Source organism: Ammodytes marinus (genome assembly GCF_949987685.1).
Source record: "Ammodytes marinus genome assembly, chromosome: 10".
NCBI lineage: Eukaryota > Metazoa > Chordata > Actinopteri > Uranoscopiformes > Ammodytidae > Ammodytes > Ammodytes marinus.
Window position 1 is genome coordinate 13535529 of NC_137214.1, and position 20068 is coordinate 13555596.

Consider the following 20068-nt stretch of genomic DNA (forward strand, 5'->3'; position numbering starts at 1 on the left):
TCCTATTTAAAATGACTGTGAGAATTGTATTACATAGAGACATAAAATAAAATTTTATAAAATGAAATGTTGTCCTGCACTGTTTAAGACATTTTAAGACTTCCTCTTTCGACCTATCCTGGAAAATGCTGCAAATTTGGCACAAATATCATCATAAAAAAAATATATGAAAGTTAAAAAAATTGAGCTTTGCACTTTCCAGTTGTATTCCTACAGCTTAATGTATATTCCCAGAACCCAGTCTTAAAGTATTGAGCATAGGTGCTGCTTTGCCCCACCACCTGCCTGTCACTGAGGTCACCTCACAGCCTGGAGGAATCTGGTCACTCAGGCTTCTCGACATGACGTGCTGTTTTTAGCAGAATAGAACTTTAAAACGTGTGTAACTCAATGAGCTCATGTAGTAAACGCTTGTCTTGTGCGTTATGTCTCTTCTCAAATGACACGTTGAATTTAAAAGCAGTGACATACACCCAGGATTTTAAAAAAGTACAAATTGTACTTAACAATCTTTATTGCCTTCTTGCTTTTGAGACACAGTTGGCAAACCAGAACATCCGGTGTTTCAGTACATTATTCAGACATCAAACTTTACTTTGCTTCACCATCGTTATATTGCTGTTATTCATCTGACACAGTCACATATAAATACATTACCTCATTGCGATGCATCCAGTCGTCTCTCTTTCACTCGCTTCCTGAACAAATGCATGCGCAACAGCTGCATATTTCTTCTATCTTGAGCTATTATCCAGAATCAATTTCCCCAAAAAAATAAGTGTAAGTGTATGATCCTAACAGATCATTTCCAGTACAACAGAAGTGTAATGTAATGATTATACACTTTAGAAAAGCTGTCAGCATGATTTTCAGTTATCTTTGGGGTGAGCCAGGCATGACTAGCATCCTCTACCTCAGGGCAAGTAGTTTTTTCTAGCATTGCCAGACAACTGTTTCAGACACACACTGCTTTCTTAATTGCCTTTTGATCTGTGTCTTTGTCACTGTCACACTTTCACACTGTCATAAGTGTGTCAGTGAATTTCACCCATTCTTTTCAGCTTCTGATTGACAAAAAATGATTGTTGAACTCTAAACTTTGCGTTCACCATTATCAGCTAGATTATCATTCCACATCTTTGCAGCTTTCCAGGCGTGATTCAGACTGTATTTTATAATTGGATAAGGTTTCCCCTAAGAGATGCACTTACAACACCATATGGAGACCTATCTTACTACACATTGATTCCAGTGATTAAAGGTGCACCATATGCAGTTTCAGGGGAGGGGGATTTGTTAACATTTTCTTAGCATGCAGTTAGTTTACACAACATATTTTCTATGCATGTCATTTTTAGTATTGAATAATTATATCATAATAAATCAAAACAAAATGATTTGGAGACACCAATTTTTTTTGAAAACAAAATTGTGAGCCCTACGCATGTTAACAACAACAACAACAACAACAACAGTGAAACAGTAACTTTTTCAGTGAGCTTTCTAATTTCAGTGTCCCAATAATCCAATGTCCCTGCTGGGAAAGTTTGTTTTAATAAATGATGAGAATATAGGGCCTACTTTAGAAAATGTTCGCTTCTCTGACACACCGTGAGTTACATAGTGCACCTTTAAGTTATGACGAGACATTATTATTCATTATTAAATCAAGAGAGGCAACTTGGTGCAGATTGGACAGTTTGGTTCAAAAAAGTGCCCAAATTATCTTTTGGATTGTGTCCTGGTGATGCCTGTAAATTCTTGCTCGCTCTCTTTCGTACTATGTCTGGCGACTTCCTTTAAAAAAGCCGTCCAGAGTTGGCTACGCCCATCGCGTTACGTGACTGCGCGCAGAAAGTGAAAAAAAAAAACAATACAGGCGCGACAGGAGGCAAAGTACTAAGTCGCGAAACATGGCGAGGTTGAGCGAACATGGGATTCGTCTGAGTTCTGTACGTATAACACATTTTCTATCCGGGCTTTATGACTTGGGCGAAACGAATGAGAACTGAAACAAACTCACTGACCTTTTTTACTTTCTTTTCTTCAATTTCTGTTTCAAGATGAGTCCTTCCTTCCTGAACAGCAACTCTACCAGCCATACCTGGCCCTTCAGCGCGGTGGCAGAGCTCATAGGTAGGTCGAGGTTTTTTATTGCATTGGACTTTGGAGTAGCCCCGTGCACCTGCGGCCGCTGCTGCTTTTAGACCGAACTCTGTTCGTGCGCTCTTCCGCAAGTGGATCTCGCTTCTTGTTCTGACAGATTCTTTGAATTGTAGCTACGTTTTGGACAGCATGGACTTCCTCTTTCGCACCTTCAGCCATGTCGGCGCTGCTACACGCCTCACACAATGCCCGTCCGTGTGTTGGCGGCATACTTCCGTGGTAATAAGTGTGTTGTTGCAAAAGTTATGACACATGAGCATATTGATAATGGGTTATCATCTCATTAACTATTCCTCAAATTCCAAGAAGTTGTGGACACGGTGTTACAGTCATTTTATTTTGGCACAGATCTTAGTGTGTGATTAAAAAAAGAAAAAGACAAGGTCTTGACGCATGAGTCATGTGAATCACTCGTTGATTTGCGGGACACAACGCCTACACCTGCGCCTACTGTCAACATTGGCATTGGCATTCCTCCACCCTGTGCTTTTTCATTGGGCCACGCGTGCTGTCCGTCTGTTAGCGGAAGCAGCAGCAGTGGGAGTGTACCTGGAGTGTAGGCCTACTCCATAAACGCAGGTTAGCATATCAGTGCGTCCTCTAGCTGTCTCCCATGATGCAATGAATAGAGTTTGAGGCCATTGCACTTGGAGCGTACACAGCCAGCATTAAAAAATGCTGACTTTTGGGGCCACCTGTGGTTCTTAGAATAGAAATGTAAAGCTATGCTGTGTAACTTTGTCATAATAAAATGAAGCTTGATTACATTCAAGCCAATGCCAAATGAGTTGACACAAAGTTGATTATGCCTGGCTGTCAGCTCCACAAAGCTCTCTCTGTATTTCTCAGTATGGCAGCCTTTGGCAGAGCCCCCAACACTGGCACAGGTGCTCATAAAGATCCCAAGAAGCGCCCAAGAAATGTTTCAGTTGTTGGTTTTACTTATAGGAAATAACATGGGCGTACAGCAGAAGGAATAAAATCCATGCGTGATCACTGAAGGCTTACCTCATCTAGATGCGCCAAGTGTTGTTGTAATTACTCTGAATTTCCTCATGGGGACAACAGAAATGACGCACTAGCTTTAATAAGACAAGGACATTCTGAATAGTATAGCCTTGCAGCTATCTACGAGGAAGGAACGCTTCATATCTGGTGAGAGGCTGTTGATTAAGATATGAGAAAAAATGACAAGATATGTTTCAATGGTGTCAAGCAAGGGAAGTGAAGGGCCACAGCAGCAAAGTGTACAAACTGCATTGTGTAGATTAGAGAGCTCAATTTAAACTTTAATATTATTAAATTGATGTGTATTTGCATCTTCAGTGTATACGAATAAAGCCTTAAAATAAGAGTAAGAGTCTGTATATACACCATATGCACACATCATGTGGTGTAGTTTTTCGTGCTGCAGCCATGGTGTCTATCAGATGTTTTCAAAATTGTGCACACAGCATGGGCCAAAACAAAGCGGGAACACCCACGCACACAGATTTCCTGAGAAATTTGTGTTCCATAGTAGTGCTCACTTTCAGTTTAACTTCTCTAATTGACTTGGCTTAAAGCTGGGGTATGTGATTTCTGATTGGTCAAAATTAACATGAGCTGTACACTTTGACCAATCAGAGCGAGGCTCCGATTTAAATTGAGCTCTCTAATCTACACAATGCAGCTGTTTGTGTACGTTGCTGCTGTGGCCCTTCACTTCCCTTCAGACTTTGACCAATCAGAGCGAGGCTCCGATTCTCTGTTCTTATTGGCTGTTGGGACTGTCCATTCACTTTGGCACGACTTTGTTGGTGTAGAGCGTGTCAGGGAGGGCCCATAGGGGAGGGACCAACGAGAACAAGTGGAGCGGTTGAGGTATTTGGATTCGAATCTCTATCCCAACTGCCATTTTCTCCCCAAATCCTCCACCCCAGCTTTAATCTGTGAGCTATTTATTTTCCCAAATAACAGCAATTACTATGGTGATTGAAATATTATCAAAATGATGGCCAAAAAGACACTACAAAATAACACTAGACCAATTTCCCCTTTTTCTAAGTAAGAAATCAAGTCATCAAGAAGCAAATCCATGCTTGAATAGATGCACGTCTTCCTTCCTCTTGCAGACCACTAAGCAGAAACAGTGAATCAATGTGAAGTTATTATTGAAGTATCGTGGGAGCGTAAATATCCCTTCCCTTTAACCCCACATTCTTTTTGGACCATCTCTCTTCCTTCCCCCTCACCTTAATTCATTTCTTTCTTTCATGTTATAGACAATGCGTCAGATCCCGGAGTATCGGCCAAACAGATCAAGATAGATGTAGTCGAGGAGGCCGATCAACTCTGTCTAACATTCACTGATAATGGCAGCGGCATGACCCCCAACAAACTGCACAAGATGCTCAGGTAAGACAGACAAGTCTGTTTCCCCATGACGGGTCAATGAAAAACACAACGAAAATGCATTAGAGTGCATTAGAAGCATTTGTCTTGTAGAGAGAGTTCCTAACAAGTACACACATTCTCCCACAAAGACCAACATTTTACAGTGTCCATCATTTCAAACAAATAAGCATGTGTTTTTTTTTATTTCAATTACTAGAGTAACATGAATTTATTTGAGAAACAATTTTGGATTTGCTGCTTTTTTTTCTTCCATATCATTGTAAATGAAATATCTTTTGGTTTTAGATTTTCATTTAGACAGAACAAGCGATACCTTTGGCCCTCTAAAAATGTGGGCAGTTGTCCACTTTTTTTTGGACAATTGATGGTCAAAAATAACAATTGATTAATGATGACAGACAAACGAATAGCCTTATTTCCTTACTCTTCCCTTTACCCCTATGTCCAGCTTTGGTTTTACAGAGAAGGGTTCAGGTAAGGCCAGCCAGCAGGCCATCGGCGTGTACGGCAACGGTTTCAAATCCGGCTCCATGCGTCTGGGCCGCGACGCGCTCATCTTCACAAAGAACGGCGGCTGTCAGACGGTGGGGATGCTCTCTCAGACCTACCTGCAAAACATCAAGGCCCAGGCTGTCATTGTCCCCATTGTCCCATTCAACCAACTAACCAATATCCTTTTTGAAAAAAGTATGTGTGTGTGTGTGTGTGTGTGTGTGTGTGTGTGTGTGTGTGTGTGTGTGTGTGTGTGTGTGTGTGTGTGTGTGTGTGTGTGTGTGTGTGTGTGTGTGTGTGTGTGTGTGTGTGTGTGTGTGTGTGTGTGTGTGTGTGTGTGTGTGTGTGTGTGCCTGCTTGTCCTGCCTGTCCTGTGGCATCTAGCTTACCACCTTAGACAGTATCGCAGAGGATGATTGGCCCGCGCATAGCTAATAGTCTTAGGTTTGTTTTACAGAAACAGCAAACGTTTTATGCCATTTCCGTTCTGTAGGGGATTGTTTTGCAAAAGTTTTCCCTGGGCTTCATGGTGTTTGACATTTTGCTCAGAGTTAGGTTTCTGTGATTTTATTTGCATATAGACACACAAATACCTCCAGTTTTCCTGTCCCTACGAATATATACGCAGAGATCTCCAAAATCTCCACTATTAGCAGAGGTTTCGTTGCTTTTGTTCGTTAAAACCCAAACCTTCTACGGCTTGCTCTCTGTGTGTTTGTATTTTGGGTCCTATCTGCTTCAACCGTGACATTTTTAACCTTGCATGCTCATGTTGGTCTGGACCTTAACTCAGCATTACAGTCTATGGTTGTGACTGAGGACTCTGACGCCAGCCTGGCAGCCATCCTCCAAAACTCAATCGTCAACTCCCAGGAGCAGATCCTTGCACACTTTGACTCCATCGTCTCCAAGAAAGGCACCAAGATATTAATCTGGAACATTCGCAGGTAAGAGGCTTCTTAGGCTGAATTTAGGTTGAAATTAGACATCTTTTTTCACTTGCAAAATAATTGCTTTCTTGCCTTGAGTCAAATGACTAATACCACGTTCATATATCTGTTCCATCAAACATGAACCGGCTGCTGCTGCCTGTAGCTGACAAGAGCGTTCTCACTCTTGGCAAACAGCCAATAAGCTTATTTCCCTTAAAGTTGAAGGTCACACACAGATTCTGTGTGAATTTGTAGCTAGCTACATGTGTTGAACTTGCTGCATGCATGTGAGACTGGTGATCATGCAAATACACAACCAGGGACAGGCAAATGAGGGTGATCCGACACACATGATATTTGTTTGAGCATGCTTTTTAGTCAAATCAATGCAAAACAACACACATTCCAAAAACAAAAAACCCTTGTATGAAGAGAAGAGAACATTTCAGTCCAATGATGTGCACTCCCTTTCCCTCGTGAATTCATTAAGCAACCGTCACTAGACTCTAAGGGCGTGTTCACACCAGCTTTGTTTAGTGTGATTGAAACAAACCCTGGAGCGTCTAAGCCCTTGGTAGGGTTCATTTGGGTTGGTTGGAACGCAGTCCGAGACTCTGGTGCACACTAAACAACCGGACCTCGCTCCGCTTGAAAGAGGTGGTCTTTTGCATAATGTCTTTCGTTGTCAGAGCATACGCCCATATGCTCCGCCACCTACAGTCTGCTGCTATTGTAATGTGGGCTGACAGAGGAAAGTAGCACTACATTTAAAAGATTCTGGGCTTACATGAGCTCCACATTAAGCATGAAAATAACCGGCCGATGCTCTGTGATGTGTCTGTGATAATTTTTACTCGCGGAACTGTTTGACAGCATTTATGTGCACGTGACTTTTGCTTACAATGTATGGTTCAGTTGCCTTTGTGGACGTGAACCGAACCATCTAAAAAAGTAAACAATGTATCCACGGTCAACTGGTGCGCACCAGAGAAGTGGACTCTTAGGTTTGAACACGACCGGAGTGCTGCTTCCGTGTGCTACCGTTTGTGTCAAGGAGTTTGTTTTATTGCCTTAACACTGTAATCAGAGAAGGATCTCCACTTGATGATCATTATCGTCAATTACTAAGAACTGCACTGCATGGAGAATAACCAAATGAAATCATGCTCGTTGAACTCCAGTGTAAGGCGATGCACTCATTTAGACTCAAACCTATCTGTGTAGCTTCAAACTTCTTTGATTGCTCCTGACAGCGATGATAAGCTACTGTATCTAATTACCTGTTCTAACAACTGCAGCCTTTTGATGTTATCCTAAAGTTCTAGAGATGGAAATCCAGAGTTCGACTTTGACACGGAAACGAGTGACATCCGCTTGCCCGAAATTCAGATCGCGGAGCTGAAGAAAGGTCTGAGGAACAGTGGAGCTCTGAGAGCCGAACAGAACATCCCAGACTTGCACTACAGTCTCAGGGTGAGTGGAGAGTGTTCTTCTGACAACCTTATACGTCGTTATACAACAAAACGTAATGTGAACGATTCTGGTAGCAGCATGTTAAAAAAAGTTATTTATTTATACAGTATAATAGATACTCTAAACAGTAAAACACGGCTAAAACACACCAGTAAAGGAGCACTCAGCAGCCATCATATAATTAAAGTTAATCGTATTGCTGTTTCTGTATGCACATCAATGTTCCCGCATCCTTAAGAGTTTTTCAAGTTGAGAAAAGAAAAAAAATTGTCTTGAAAGACTCAAAAATAGACATGGGTCATTGACAGTGTTTTGTGCAATAATAGATGGTGCATGTGTGTCTCACCGTCTGTGCATTCTTGTTTGACGGCGCCACCTGCCTTGAGAAAGTGTGACGGTCACTTGCTGCATGAGTGATTGAAGTCGAATTATGTTGTCTGTGAGTGTGAACTTCCGTTAAGCCTGCTAGGTCTCGTTATAGAAATTCTCAGTGTTTAGATAGTCCTCGTCTCAATCTTTTGTCGGGTCCCTATATTCGATGTTTAAGAAGGTGTGGGAACCAATATTAATAGTTATTTCATCAAAAGGCAGTAGAGATTCATTGCCAAATCAAAATGATGTCACAAAAATTTAGTTCAGTAGCTTTTCTTGAGCATTTTAATGATAACACAGGATCTTCCTTAGCAGATGGAGTTTGGCCCGTTGTCATGCGATTGAACATGTTCACAATTTCCATTTTTGTTAGCACTTCTGATCCATGCTAGCCAATTTAATATTAGTGGTGAAACTTCATGTCATTACCTTGGAAACAGCAGTTAAAAAAAGCAACAAGTACAACTTATAGGACCACATTCTTTGGGAGCTATTCTGAGCTATCAAATGTAGGCTACTGTATCTTCCTTAGCAGATGGAGAACATGAGATTGTCTAACTTCTTCATAGCTTCAATGTTGCTATACAAAGAGAGGATACTTAGCAATATTTTATTTTATATATGTAATGCAGCTGAAGTGGTTTATTAAGAAGACATCTTTTTACTTCACCCTTGAAACCATGTGTCTCCAAACTGAGGTTAGAGGTTTGGGGTAAGTGCTGCTAGCTAGTTTCTAGCACAAACAGGAGTAGGTCCTCTTCACAGCCGGACGTATAGCTGTGGTTTTGTGGTGACACTGCCACCTTCAAATTAGTAGTGGTTCAAATGTGCCATCTTTTATTTTTACAGTCTAGATTCATTATAAGAACCACATTTTACATGTAGTTTACTTATGGTTTAAAACAGTGGTTCTCAACTGGTCTAGCTTCAGGACCCAGCCCTTGCATCATGAAATGAAGTCACGACCCAAATTTCTGAAAATGTTTAAACATCCAAATTTAAAGATTAAGTTTACAAGGGGGCTGTCACCACCACTGCAAGGTTTCAATCAAGTTACACAGATAATCATGCTTTTTAAACAAGTTAACTGTTGATGTTCTTTATGAAAATGTAACTTGAATTCAGAATCAGAATCAGAATCAGAAAGGATTTTATTGCCAAGAAGGGTTTTACACCAACAAGGAATTTGTCTTGGTGAATAAGGTGCATACAGTTAGACAATAAGACAATAAACAATGACCAAACAGTGACTGTAATATATACAATATAACACAATATATAAACAAGTGATAAGTTAAAATAGTATAAAATAGAATAAAAACTAAGGTAAAGATACTTAAAATTTGTAAACATTTACGAATTGAGTCAGTGTCAGTCAGTGGGGGAGGCGGTCTCTGGACCTGTTAAGGATCCCCACTGAAGAGGGGAAGAAACTGTTCAAGTGGCGGGAGGTTTTGGTCCTTATGGACCGCAGCCTCCTGCCCGAGGGGAGAGTCTCATAAAGACTGTGACCAGGATGGGACGAGTCGGCCATAATCCTGCCTGCCCGCCTCAAAGCCCTGGAGCTGTGCAGGTCCTGGAGGGATGGAAGGTGGCAGCCAATCACCTTCTCAGCAGAGCGTATGATGCGCTGCAGTCTGCTCCTGTCCTTAGCCGTAGCTGCAGTGTACCAGACAGTGATGGATGAGGTGAGGATAGACTCAATGATGGCAGTGTAGAAGTGCACCATCATAGTCTTTGGCAGGTTGTATTTCTTCAGCTGGCGCAGGAAGAACATCCTCTCAGCTGAGAACTGGTGTTGGAGTTTCTCAGAGTACTGTTGTTTGGCTTCTCTCACCGCCTTCCTGAAGCTGTACTTCGACACCTTTTACAGATGTATAAGCTTTTAAACAAGTGAAAGAAGTAATGCTCATCAACGTTCAATAATCTTACTTTAACTGCAGCAGAGATGAACCTGACAAAGGACACAAATACCAAACATCATTCTGTCATGAACCAGCAATGCTTCTCATTCCTCACCATGAGGTTGATATAACAGAGTTGAGTTTGGGGGGAACTAATGGGATAACTGGGGATACTTTCTGATCCTGAAAATAGTCTTAAGGCCAGGACACACCAGTCCGACTACCCGAAAATGGTGACTACCGATTCAGGGAGCTCCAGTCTTCCCGTCGCGGCCGAAAAAGTGCAAAGAACACACCAAACCGACTGTTGCCTTTCCGTACGCTCTGCGCTTGCGCGGGACGTAATGGCTCCATAACAGCAGGCGGCGCTAATCTGTATTGTGGCCCGAAAAAATACGGAAGCCGGAAATGATGGGACGGCTCTCTAGACCTTAAACATAGATAGATACGTATTTATATTTATGGACCATAAAGAGCACCATTTTTAGCAGAGAGTGTCAAGCATGGTGTCGAGCAGTCAACAAGGGTTGAAGCATGTGAGTACTCGCTGAACGAAACAAACAAACACATTAAAACGATGGCTAACTGTTGTTAGCTGTTTGTGCTACCCGCCTCACTTCCGGGCTTCACTGATTCGCTAGCCCTCCACAAATCAAATTGCTCCAACTGAAAGACTGTCCGCCGCCCAAAAGAAACCCGACGACATCAACGTCGACCGATTTCACGGCACACACCAAACAGATTCGTGTCTCCGAGCCCTCCCGACTCTACGACGGCGATTATCGGGCCGGTGTGTCCTGGCCTTTAGGTGATTGCGTGTTACTCTTCGGCATGCGCACTGTATACTGGGAGTGAGCTAGGGCTGGGCAATACATCGATTTTAAATCGAAATTGGAATTTATTTGTAAAATCGATGTTTAAAAAATTAGTGTTGCGAAAAATCGATCTTCCCCTTAACTAGGGTAAATACGGCAGTCAGCTGCTTTTAAGTTACATTAAGTGAAAGTCAGGTTAGCACTTTATTATTCTCAATAGGAGGACTCATCATTGTTTGATCAAGAGGAACCTTATTTAAAAAAAAAGTTAAGTTAAAAAAGCTAGGTTTGCACTTTATTCCTTATAGGGAAGTTCATGTTTGTAGTTTAAAAAAATGTATTTTAATCGAAAATCGAGTGTGGTTTTATCTTTTATTAAGCCCTTGAAAAAAAAACTGCAGCAAAAAGTTTGCTGTACATGAAACCAACAGTTGAGAACCTCTGTTTTAAAGAGTCTTTAAGAGTTTAAAGGCAACACTCATTTTCTTTCAGGCTCAAATATCCAACATGTATATATATATAAAACTAGATTTTAAAACTATCTCTCTCTGTCTGTTTGTCTGTTCATGTCAGGCCTACCTCAGTATCTTGTACCTGAAGCCGAGGACACAGATCATACTGCGGGGGAAGAAGATTCTGGCTAAGCTGGTTTCAAAGAGGCTGGCACACATTGAGCATGACGTGTACAAACCCCAGTTCAGTGTATCCTTATGCTGTCTGTGTGTGTATGTGTGTGGATGTTGTTTTTAAAGGTGCCTATATTTAGATTGCCAACGGGAAGTAGGAGGTTGGTTGCTTTTGGAGATGATCCAGGAAGGCAGTGCTCAGATAAAGTATCGGCAACAGTGTTTCCCAACAACATTCCCATTAGTTTTCTATATTTCTGGGCTACTTCAGTTATCGAGGAGTTGTTTCTGTACTGGTGAGCGGTTATCTGGCTGTGTGAAGCCAATAATTGAAAGTGTATATTCCCTCATGAAAATGTCACCCCCCCTTTGTTTACATACCGTTTGTTTACATTACCTGATGTTATCGTGAAACCTGCCAATGTCCAGTGTTGTTAACCCTGACTGGTGTCTGTCAGAAAGAGAAGGTGAAGGTAACCTTTGGGCTCAACCTGAAAAACAAAGACTATTACGGCATCATGATGTATCACAGGAACCGGCTCATCAAAGCGTACGAGAAAGTGGGCTGCCAGCTGAAGGTGAAGAGAGGAAGAAGTATTATCACTGAATGTCTTTATGTGTCACAGATACAGTGTTCTCTTCCAAATGTAGCATTAATGTACATCTGCCTCTGCTTATATCTCAATTCCTAATGTCCGACAGACCTCAGGTCACAGGGCAGGGGTCGGGGTCATTGGTGTCATCGAGTGCAACTTTCTCAAACCTGCTCACAACAAGCAAGACTTTGAATACACCAAAGAATACAGGTAAAGCACACACAAACACACACACACACACACACACACACACACATAGTCAAGTGTTAATGTGTAATGCTAGCGCTAATACGAGCTATGGAGTTAACTTGCTGCCCATGATCATGCTTTTTATACTGCACATAAACACAGAAAATACATACTGTAACGTAGCAAAGATTTAGTTATGTGGTGTAGTTCTTCCTGGAAAGAGAAGGCTTTCACTTTGTGCCATGCCATTACAGCTGACATCTTGATATTAATCACCGAATGCCTGATGCACAGGTGTGGTTTGCGTTTACAATATAAAGTAAAAATGTGTTAATGAATTTCTCTGTCTCTTCCTCTCTCTCTCTCCCTGTCCAAAAAGACTCACCCTCGGTGCTTTGGGCATAAAACTCAACGACTACTGGAAAGCCATGTCAGAGAAGAAGGCGAGGGAGAGAGAGTTTCAGGCTGTAGACAGAGACGGACCTGAGGACGAGCAAGACGCTGACAAGTGAGTGTGTCGACTGTTTCCTTCTGACGGTAGTTAGATACGTAAGCCTATCATGTAGGAACTTGTCAATGCAACTGAAAGTGAAAACAGCTCTTTTTCTTTCTCAACGCTTGTTACCGGAGACGTGAAAAACAGGAACATGCTGAAAAGGGGAACTTCAAAAAACGTTTTGTAACTGACTCAGCTTTATTTATATACATGGTGTACTGAACATTAGAACATACATCTTATCATGACACTATTGTAGACCAACTGATTCTACATGATTTGATTGTAGTTCTAATGATTGTTATTTTGGTTGAATAGACTTCTCCAATGCTAAGTTTTGCTTACTGACAGTTCTCACCCATGTGTGTCTGTGTGTTTACAGGGCTCCCACGTGGTTACAGTGTGAAGAGTGCCTGAAGTGGCGCAGTGTCGCCCCGGGTATTTACAAAGAGGTTCCTGAAAGCTGGAACTGCAGCCAGAACCCCAACGCACGTTACAGGTGTGTCTTTGGAAACATTTCCTTTGCATTATCTTCTTGTAAAACATGAATATTGTATGGCTGCTGCTGACAAGCTAGTACATGTTCAACGTCTCCGTTGTGGTGAGAGGCAGTGTAGCAGTATCATGCTGGTTTGATCAAGAACAATGTATCATTTGTGGATGTTTTGTGGGCTGGCTACAATAATGGCCAAGTTATTCCATTGCTTATTTAAAGTCGGCAAAACCCCTGGTACTCTAATAGAGTTTCCAGACCAGATATTACCAAGAGCAAACTACACTATATCCATTATTTGTGCCTAGGTTGGCTGTACCTTTGCTAAAGCCAGGTCTGTTATTTTTTTGTTTTGTTTTTTCAGAAGCTGCTCTGCACCAGAGGAAGCAGAAGACTGTGTGGAGGTGTTAACACCCAGCTACCAGAAAAACCACAAGAAGCAGTAAATTCCCATTTCTATAGATCTCTCACAATCTCTATGCCTGTGTGTGAAAATGTGTTCTCTCCTGCATGACAGTGTGTGTGTGGGAGGGGTGTGTGTGGATGTGCGTGCCTGCGTGAGTGTGTGTGTGTGCTTGTGTGGGTGTGTGTGTGTGTGTGAGGGGTGTGTGTGTGTGGGGGGGAGGGGGGGGGGGTTGTGGTTTCCATGTGATAGTTTCATGCTCTTATTTCCGGTGGTTGTGCCTTTGGTTGCGTGTGTCTTTCTGAAAAGCAGAGATATGTCTAGTTTTGCTGCTCTCTGTCTGATAACGATCAACACAGAAGGTCTGAAATGAGAAAGACGTTTAAGATGTTAGATAGCTAGGTTGCAAGCTAATAAAGTACAGAAACAGGCCAGGCAATAGACTTAATTAAAAGTAAAAAGTAAAGGTTAATACAACTTTTACAGAGCCGTTTACACTACAAACATGGGGCAGCGGTGTGCCTTACTTCCCTAGAAACATTTAAACCTTCTAGCGATAGGATCAAAAATTACCAATTCCAATTTTCTGATTGGCTGTTTTCGTGGCATACTGTTACCCCTCTTAGATCTCAAGTGTTCAAGGCATTGAGAGCAGGGGGCGAGAAGAGTATCGTATGAGTGAGAGCGATTGTTATCGTGCACTTCCCTCAACTTTCAAATCTCTTTTTCTTTCCATAGGGAGCATCCCAAAAGCAGAAAACGAGACAAATCACTTGAGGTTTGTGAAAAAAAGCTCAAAACTTTTATCATGGCTAAAGTCAAAAGTGCACTGAATCACTTCTTCATACATCATGTTACTTAGTTGTTTGTACTTGTTGCGTTCCAGGACCCAACGGCTGAACACCAACTCCTCTCGCGCTGCTCATCGGAGCCGAGCCAGCCCACCTTCCAGTCACCACACTGTCCACCTGCTGAGAATGCAGGAATACCAGCGCCAGACGCACATTGTGATACAGCAGCGTGCACCAATGATGAAATGCAAACACAGAGTACAGTCACGGGCGATGGCACCCAGGCGCAACACAGGCTCGCCGGAAGAGACACGGTCATTAAAGAAAAGGTGCACATGGCAGCGGGTGATGAAGACGCAGACAAAAGCAAAGACACACCCGTGGAACCCATGGAGAGAGAAATAGAGGGCGCAGGCATATTAAGGTGTGGTATGTTGCCTCTGTGCTGTATGCAAGCTCATAAACGTGTGAATTATCACATACTAATCCTTGAAATGATTGCAACAATGTATTTATATAAACATAGTTTTTAAATTCATGTGAGCTCAAAATGAAAAAGTTTGCTGAGACAAAAGTGACATGAGAAATTTGTGTGCTTGGTTTGATAAAGGACACTTTGAGATGGAGCAGATTGCTGCTGACAGTTTGCTACCACAGTTACTCTCATATCTATGATGTGTTATAGTGCCAACAACAACAAGTGTTTTAAACAGTTTTAAAGTGTTTTGTGAGCAGCATTGAGCCACATAACTTTGGGGTGCTGTTCCAGTAGGCGAAGTGAAAACAATAAAGGTAATAGGCTAGTTAATTACAGTTGGCCATTAAAATAATTCATTACAACTGATTCCTAAATGCAGACAAAGAGAGTTATTCTCTTATTTTATTAAAAAAATAAAATAAATTACTGATATAATGTCATTAAGTCATAGGTGAGTAACCATCTATGCATCATTTTAATAAAAATAAAAAACCTGACGTTAAAATGGAGGGTTGACAGAGCTGTCTTTATCAACAGATGCACATTAATAACACACATTTGACAAACAAAATTATGCATCAAAATGTTCAGTGTTATGGATTAAGTTTGAGTTAGTAGTTAGTTTAGTTTATAGTCATCATCATATCATTGAGAAATAATTTCATGATACACTCTATGGCAATGCAGGTCACACGTGAAATGGGGAACTCCAAATAAGCTACATAAAAGCTTTTTCAGAGGGGGCCTGATCACCTGTATAGGGTCTGCAGGTTAGTTTCCTTGTGGTACTGTTACTTAATCAAATGGTCTGACTATTGCCCTCTGTTTCTATAGCTTCAAGAGGAAATCGGGATCATTCTATGTCTGTGTGAAAAAGCCATGTGTTCGCTTGGAGCAACTGCCAGATTTAGGAAATATGTCCGCCGTAAGGAAGCCTGAGACAGCGACAAATACACCCCAGTTACTGGCAATGTTGGAGAAGAAGACCACGCAAGACATCAGCAGCAGCAGCAGCAGCAACAGCAACCAAGTAGAGAAAGCCCTGCAGCGGACCCCTGGCAGCGGCCTCCCCTGGACCAGCCCGCTCCCATCCACACAGACAGTGGTGGTGTCTCCACTGAGTAGAACAGAAGGGCCTCGCAGTAGGACACTGCCTTCGGATGGGGGAGACCGGGAGGGTAACATGCAGAAGCTGGCCGTGCTAGAGAAAGAGGTCCAGAGGTTACGGAGGCTCCTAGGTCAAGAGATCTCAAAGACAACTCAAGGCACCATGACAGTTTGTGACACAAGCGCCGAAAAGCCAGGGACGAAGCCCCCTGCATCCACGGCAGGCAGAGAGGTCGGCTGCCAGACGGACGAGGTCGAGGTGAGCAGAGTTTTAACAATATTTTTTTATCTTGGTAAAGTAACTTAATAAATGTACTTGTGTTTATTGTGGCTTTTCAACGTTGACGAATCATAATAGTGTCAAGTGCATGACTTACTCACAATACTGGGTCAGTTCTGGTTCAAATTGTTAGCATCTACCAAATGTATCTAAACTAAATGTACCCCATTGATATCAGGACAGCTGAAAGCCTACACAACCTCTGCCACAGGCTTAGAACACATCTCTTCTTACTGCACCTTGGCAAAGAAGATGATGGTTTTATGCATCAACAACAACAAAAAACATGTTGCACATGCATGTAGCCCTTACATGATGCACTTTGTAGTTTGGCTTGGATAAGAGGGTCGGCTTAATTAAATGTATCGTAATGTAATGTATGATTTCCACAAAAGTGTTGTGGTGTCATGTTGCTGTATAGGATATACATTTAAATGTAAGCATTAAATGTCTGATTATCTCCATTACAGATGACCAAATCAATTAAATACAAGCACAAAACTACCTAGGTGACTTAAATGCTCTATCGTGGGTCATCTGAATGTGCTCTGGCTCAAACGTGTAATTAATCTTGTGTCTGTCCTTGTTGTGCACAGAGCTCCACTTCATCCAGCAGTGAGTCGCGGGCTGCAGCTCTTCAGGGCTTGGGGGCTTTAACAGAGAAGCACAAGTCCAAGAAGGAGAAGAAGACAGAGGCCCAGAGCAAGATGAAAGCCAGTGACAGTGAGGCCTGTGAAGACAGCAGGTGTGTATGCTTCTTGACAGTTTCACACACACACACACACACACACACACAGACACCACCAACAGCAAGTCAGTTTACCGCTCAGAAATAAGCAACTCAACTTTGGCTTATCTCAGAGGCATTATTAGGATCTTGAAACTGAATGTTGCACTTCAGTTAGTTAAATGCATCAGTCTGGTGCAGTAGAATAGTTAAAATACATGTTTCAGTCCTCAACATGCCTGCTGATGGGATGCAGACTATTGGGTGTGGGTGTGTACATACAGGGTACAGGCTTAGCCAACTGCTCCCATTACGCTCCCCCCATTGGGATAAACCTGTTGTTTTGTTGTGTTTGTTTTTAATCCGTTTGGATTTTACAAATATATTGTAATAAACACCTAGATAGCGGGTTGTTTATCTTTTCATTTATTTATTAAAATGTTGACTTTGCTTTCAAAAATTTATTATAATGCCTATTTGTACATTTACCCATCCCAGTTCATTTCAATCCACTCTTTTCTAAAAAAAAATGTTTAAATTGTCTCCCAACACATACACACACACACACACACATACACAGCCTTTCATCACCCTCAACGTACAATGAATTCCTGTTTGTTTTTGTCTTTTTTTGTTGCATTAAATGTAGTAGTCACATTTAGTATCATGTCGACCACATAACAGTGCCTCTGTCATGTTGCTCACCTTGTTTTGTGTTAGACTGTGTCAGTTTTGTTTGATAGCATCAGTGTATTCCTCGTGGACCTATTAAAAGAGGTCTAAATTAGCCTACACCTTTCATAGCTTTCCTCACTTAGATTTGCTATGGTGGTAGCTCAGACCCTGCACATAGCTGCCCGTTCTATTGCCAGGGGATACACTTTACAGACTGACCTAAAAAAATTAAAAATTAAAAGACTGCCTTGGAAATACGCTCGTTTTCATAAAGAGTGAGTGCCATTCCGGGGCTTTATTTTATTATTCTAAATTTTGTAAAAAAAAAATAATAATAATAATAATAATAATACAAATATAAAATTTAAAAAAAATTTAAATAAATAAAAATAGGAAGATCCTGGGCTATTCATAAAACATTCAGGGCAGTAGCCCCGGACGGCCAGTTCTAACGATGCCACTGGCGTATCTTTAAAGATTTTTGTAGTGGATAGCTGTAAAAATCAATAACCAATTTGGGTGAAGTTTACTAGACTTTCCAAGCATGAAAACGTCTCTATTTGCCTACAGTTTAGTCTTGTTTTTTGGAAAAGTTTTCTGTTTCTGGGTTTACAGTTTTTCTCAGTTGCTTTGGTGCTTTTCTCAGATCAGAATGAAAATTCTCATAACTATAAGTTCAACCTCTGCAACATGGAGTCATTTGTGCACATCATAGTAGCAATTTCTCCTTCCTCTGAACAAATTGCAAATGCTTTTGGACATGTATCAGTTGCTTTCATACAATTCTCTGCTGTTTTATAACATTGTCATTTGCTTATGCCATGTCAGTCAAAATGAACTATACTTATGGATGCTGAATAGTCGTTCCCAATAAAACTAATAGTCTTAATTTCATTGCTTGAGTCATTACATACCAAATTGTTGAACTAGTTATCAAATTCTGTCAAGCAAATTTTATACCTTTTCTTTATCATAGATACTTTCCTCGCTGCATTGCAAGGGATAATATCCGTTGTGATGTAGATGAAAATATGTGGCAAGACAGGAACGTCTGGATGCGCCAGCTAACGTGTTTTGCTAACTATTACTAATGAAACTGTTCTCCAATCAGATCGGCTCAGGAGAATCTGCATGACATGCGTAACAACGTGCTGGTGCTTCTCACGGCCCTCCTGCCCCAACTGGACCTGGCCGGGATCAGCCTTGAGACCACCGACATAGACAGCATCCTGCAGCAGATCATAGAGGTCAACTCACTCAAAGTATGATCGGTGTCGTTTTTGCATAAAATCCAGCAGATTAATCTTGGACAGAGATCGAAAGGTTTTTTGGTATATTCCTGATTTAAAGTTTGGCTAACTCAAATATGCAACATTCATATTAATATTTCACCATCAACACTGATATTAGTTTATGATGCTAAAAACATGGTACTCTTTTTTGCGTCAAGCAACGGAAATAATTGTTTAACTTTTAATGGGGGAAAAAACTCAAATGTAAAAAAAAGTATCCAGGAGGAACTGAAAGTCCCTGTTAAATGTTGTAATGCCATGTCCGACACACTGGTTATGAAGCTTTTTTTTTGTCTGTACACAGAAGTGGTAATTTTTCTGTATCATTGTTTTGAATACGATGCATCAGAAACCTCATACAAATATTTGGATTTCAACATAAAACTACTTTAATTTCTTTCTTTCTTTTTTTAAGTGTGATGTATTGCTGTTTTGAGTATTGCTTTTGTTTTTATTGACTATTTAACTTTGTTTTATACACACGTGGCATCAGATGAGTCCTGGAGGAAATGCTTGTGCTTGGATTTTGTTCAAACATCTGTTATAAATGAGACTGTTTTACATGTGCATTAAAATACTGAAACCATATATATTGTACACAGGTTGTTCATTTTCAAATGGTTAATAAACATTGATCTTTGTCAGTCCAAAATACAGAAGTCCTGCAGTACCTCCTGTTGTCACACGTTGGCAGTGAAGCCATGTAATGAAACCGTGCTTCTCTTTCATGTCCACATTTGAGTGTTTGAGGTTAGAGCGACCTGGGAAATCGAATCTTTACATTTAATCATTTATACTGATTTGGGCTACCATTTTCTCTATAAACTAGTCTTGGAAAAAAAATTGTGTTTTTATGTCCAAAATGACTACTTACACAATAAAAACCCCACTGTCAGGAATAAAGGTGAAAGTCATTTCATAATATGCTGATGAAAAGATACATCCTGAGGAACCAATGGCATTGGTATGATAATGTATTAATTTATATTTAATGTATAATGTATGAAATTATTACTTTTTATTGACATGTGCTTGCACACACACACACACACAATGTGCTTGTGTATACACCAGGATTGTTGACTATCTGTCTAAGTCTGTAGTCCAAGGGTATTTCCTTCAAATAAGCCACGCTTGATTAAGGGTGAATAATAAAGGATATAGCTTTATTAATTAGCTGATGAAGCATTTTAAACAATCACTTGGCTGGTGCTGTTAACTCAAGTTCGTTTTGCAGTTTGGAATGTTAATATACCATTCATTAAAACTCGTTTTTCACTGAAATAATTGATGAAATACAGTTATAAATCCTGACAAGTTATTAAAAACTGAATTGTTCTTATTTTTCTACAATATGGCAATCC

General features: G+C 41.0%; 1 protein-coding gene across 1 annotated transcript; it reads left to right on the forward strand.

Annotated features, from left to right (window-relative positions):
- The first annotated feature begins 1881 nt into the window (after positions 1-1881).
- On the forward strand, positions 1882-19430 carry LOC307256369 (MORC family CW-type zinc finger protein 3). Its single transcript, XM_080035300.1, has 17 exons — positions 1882-1952; positions 2064-2136; positions 4431-4563; positions 5012-5232; positions 5855-6002; positions 7307-7460; positions 11125-11253; positions 11636-11755; positions 11880-11983; positions 12342-12470; positions 12841-12957; positions 13316-13393; positions 14093-14132; positions 14241-14569; positions 15458-15989; positions 16607-16755; positions 18524-19430. Exons 1-17 carry the CDS (start codon positions 1914-1916, stop codon positions 18678-18680), a joined length of 2652 nt encoding a protein of 883 aa, XP_079891426.1. The 5' UTR covers positions 1882-1913; the 3' UTR covers positions 18681-19430.
- Positions 19431-20068: the final 638 nt, after the last annotated feature.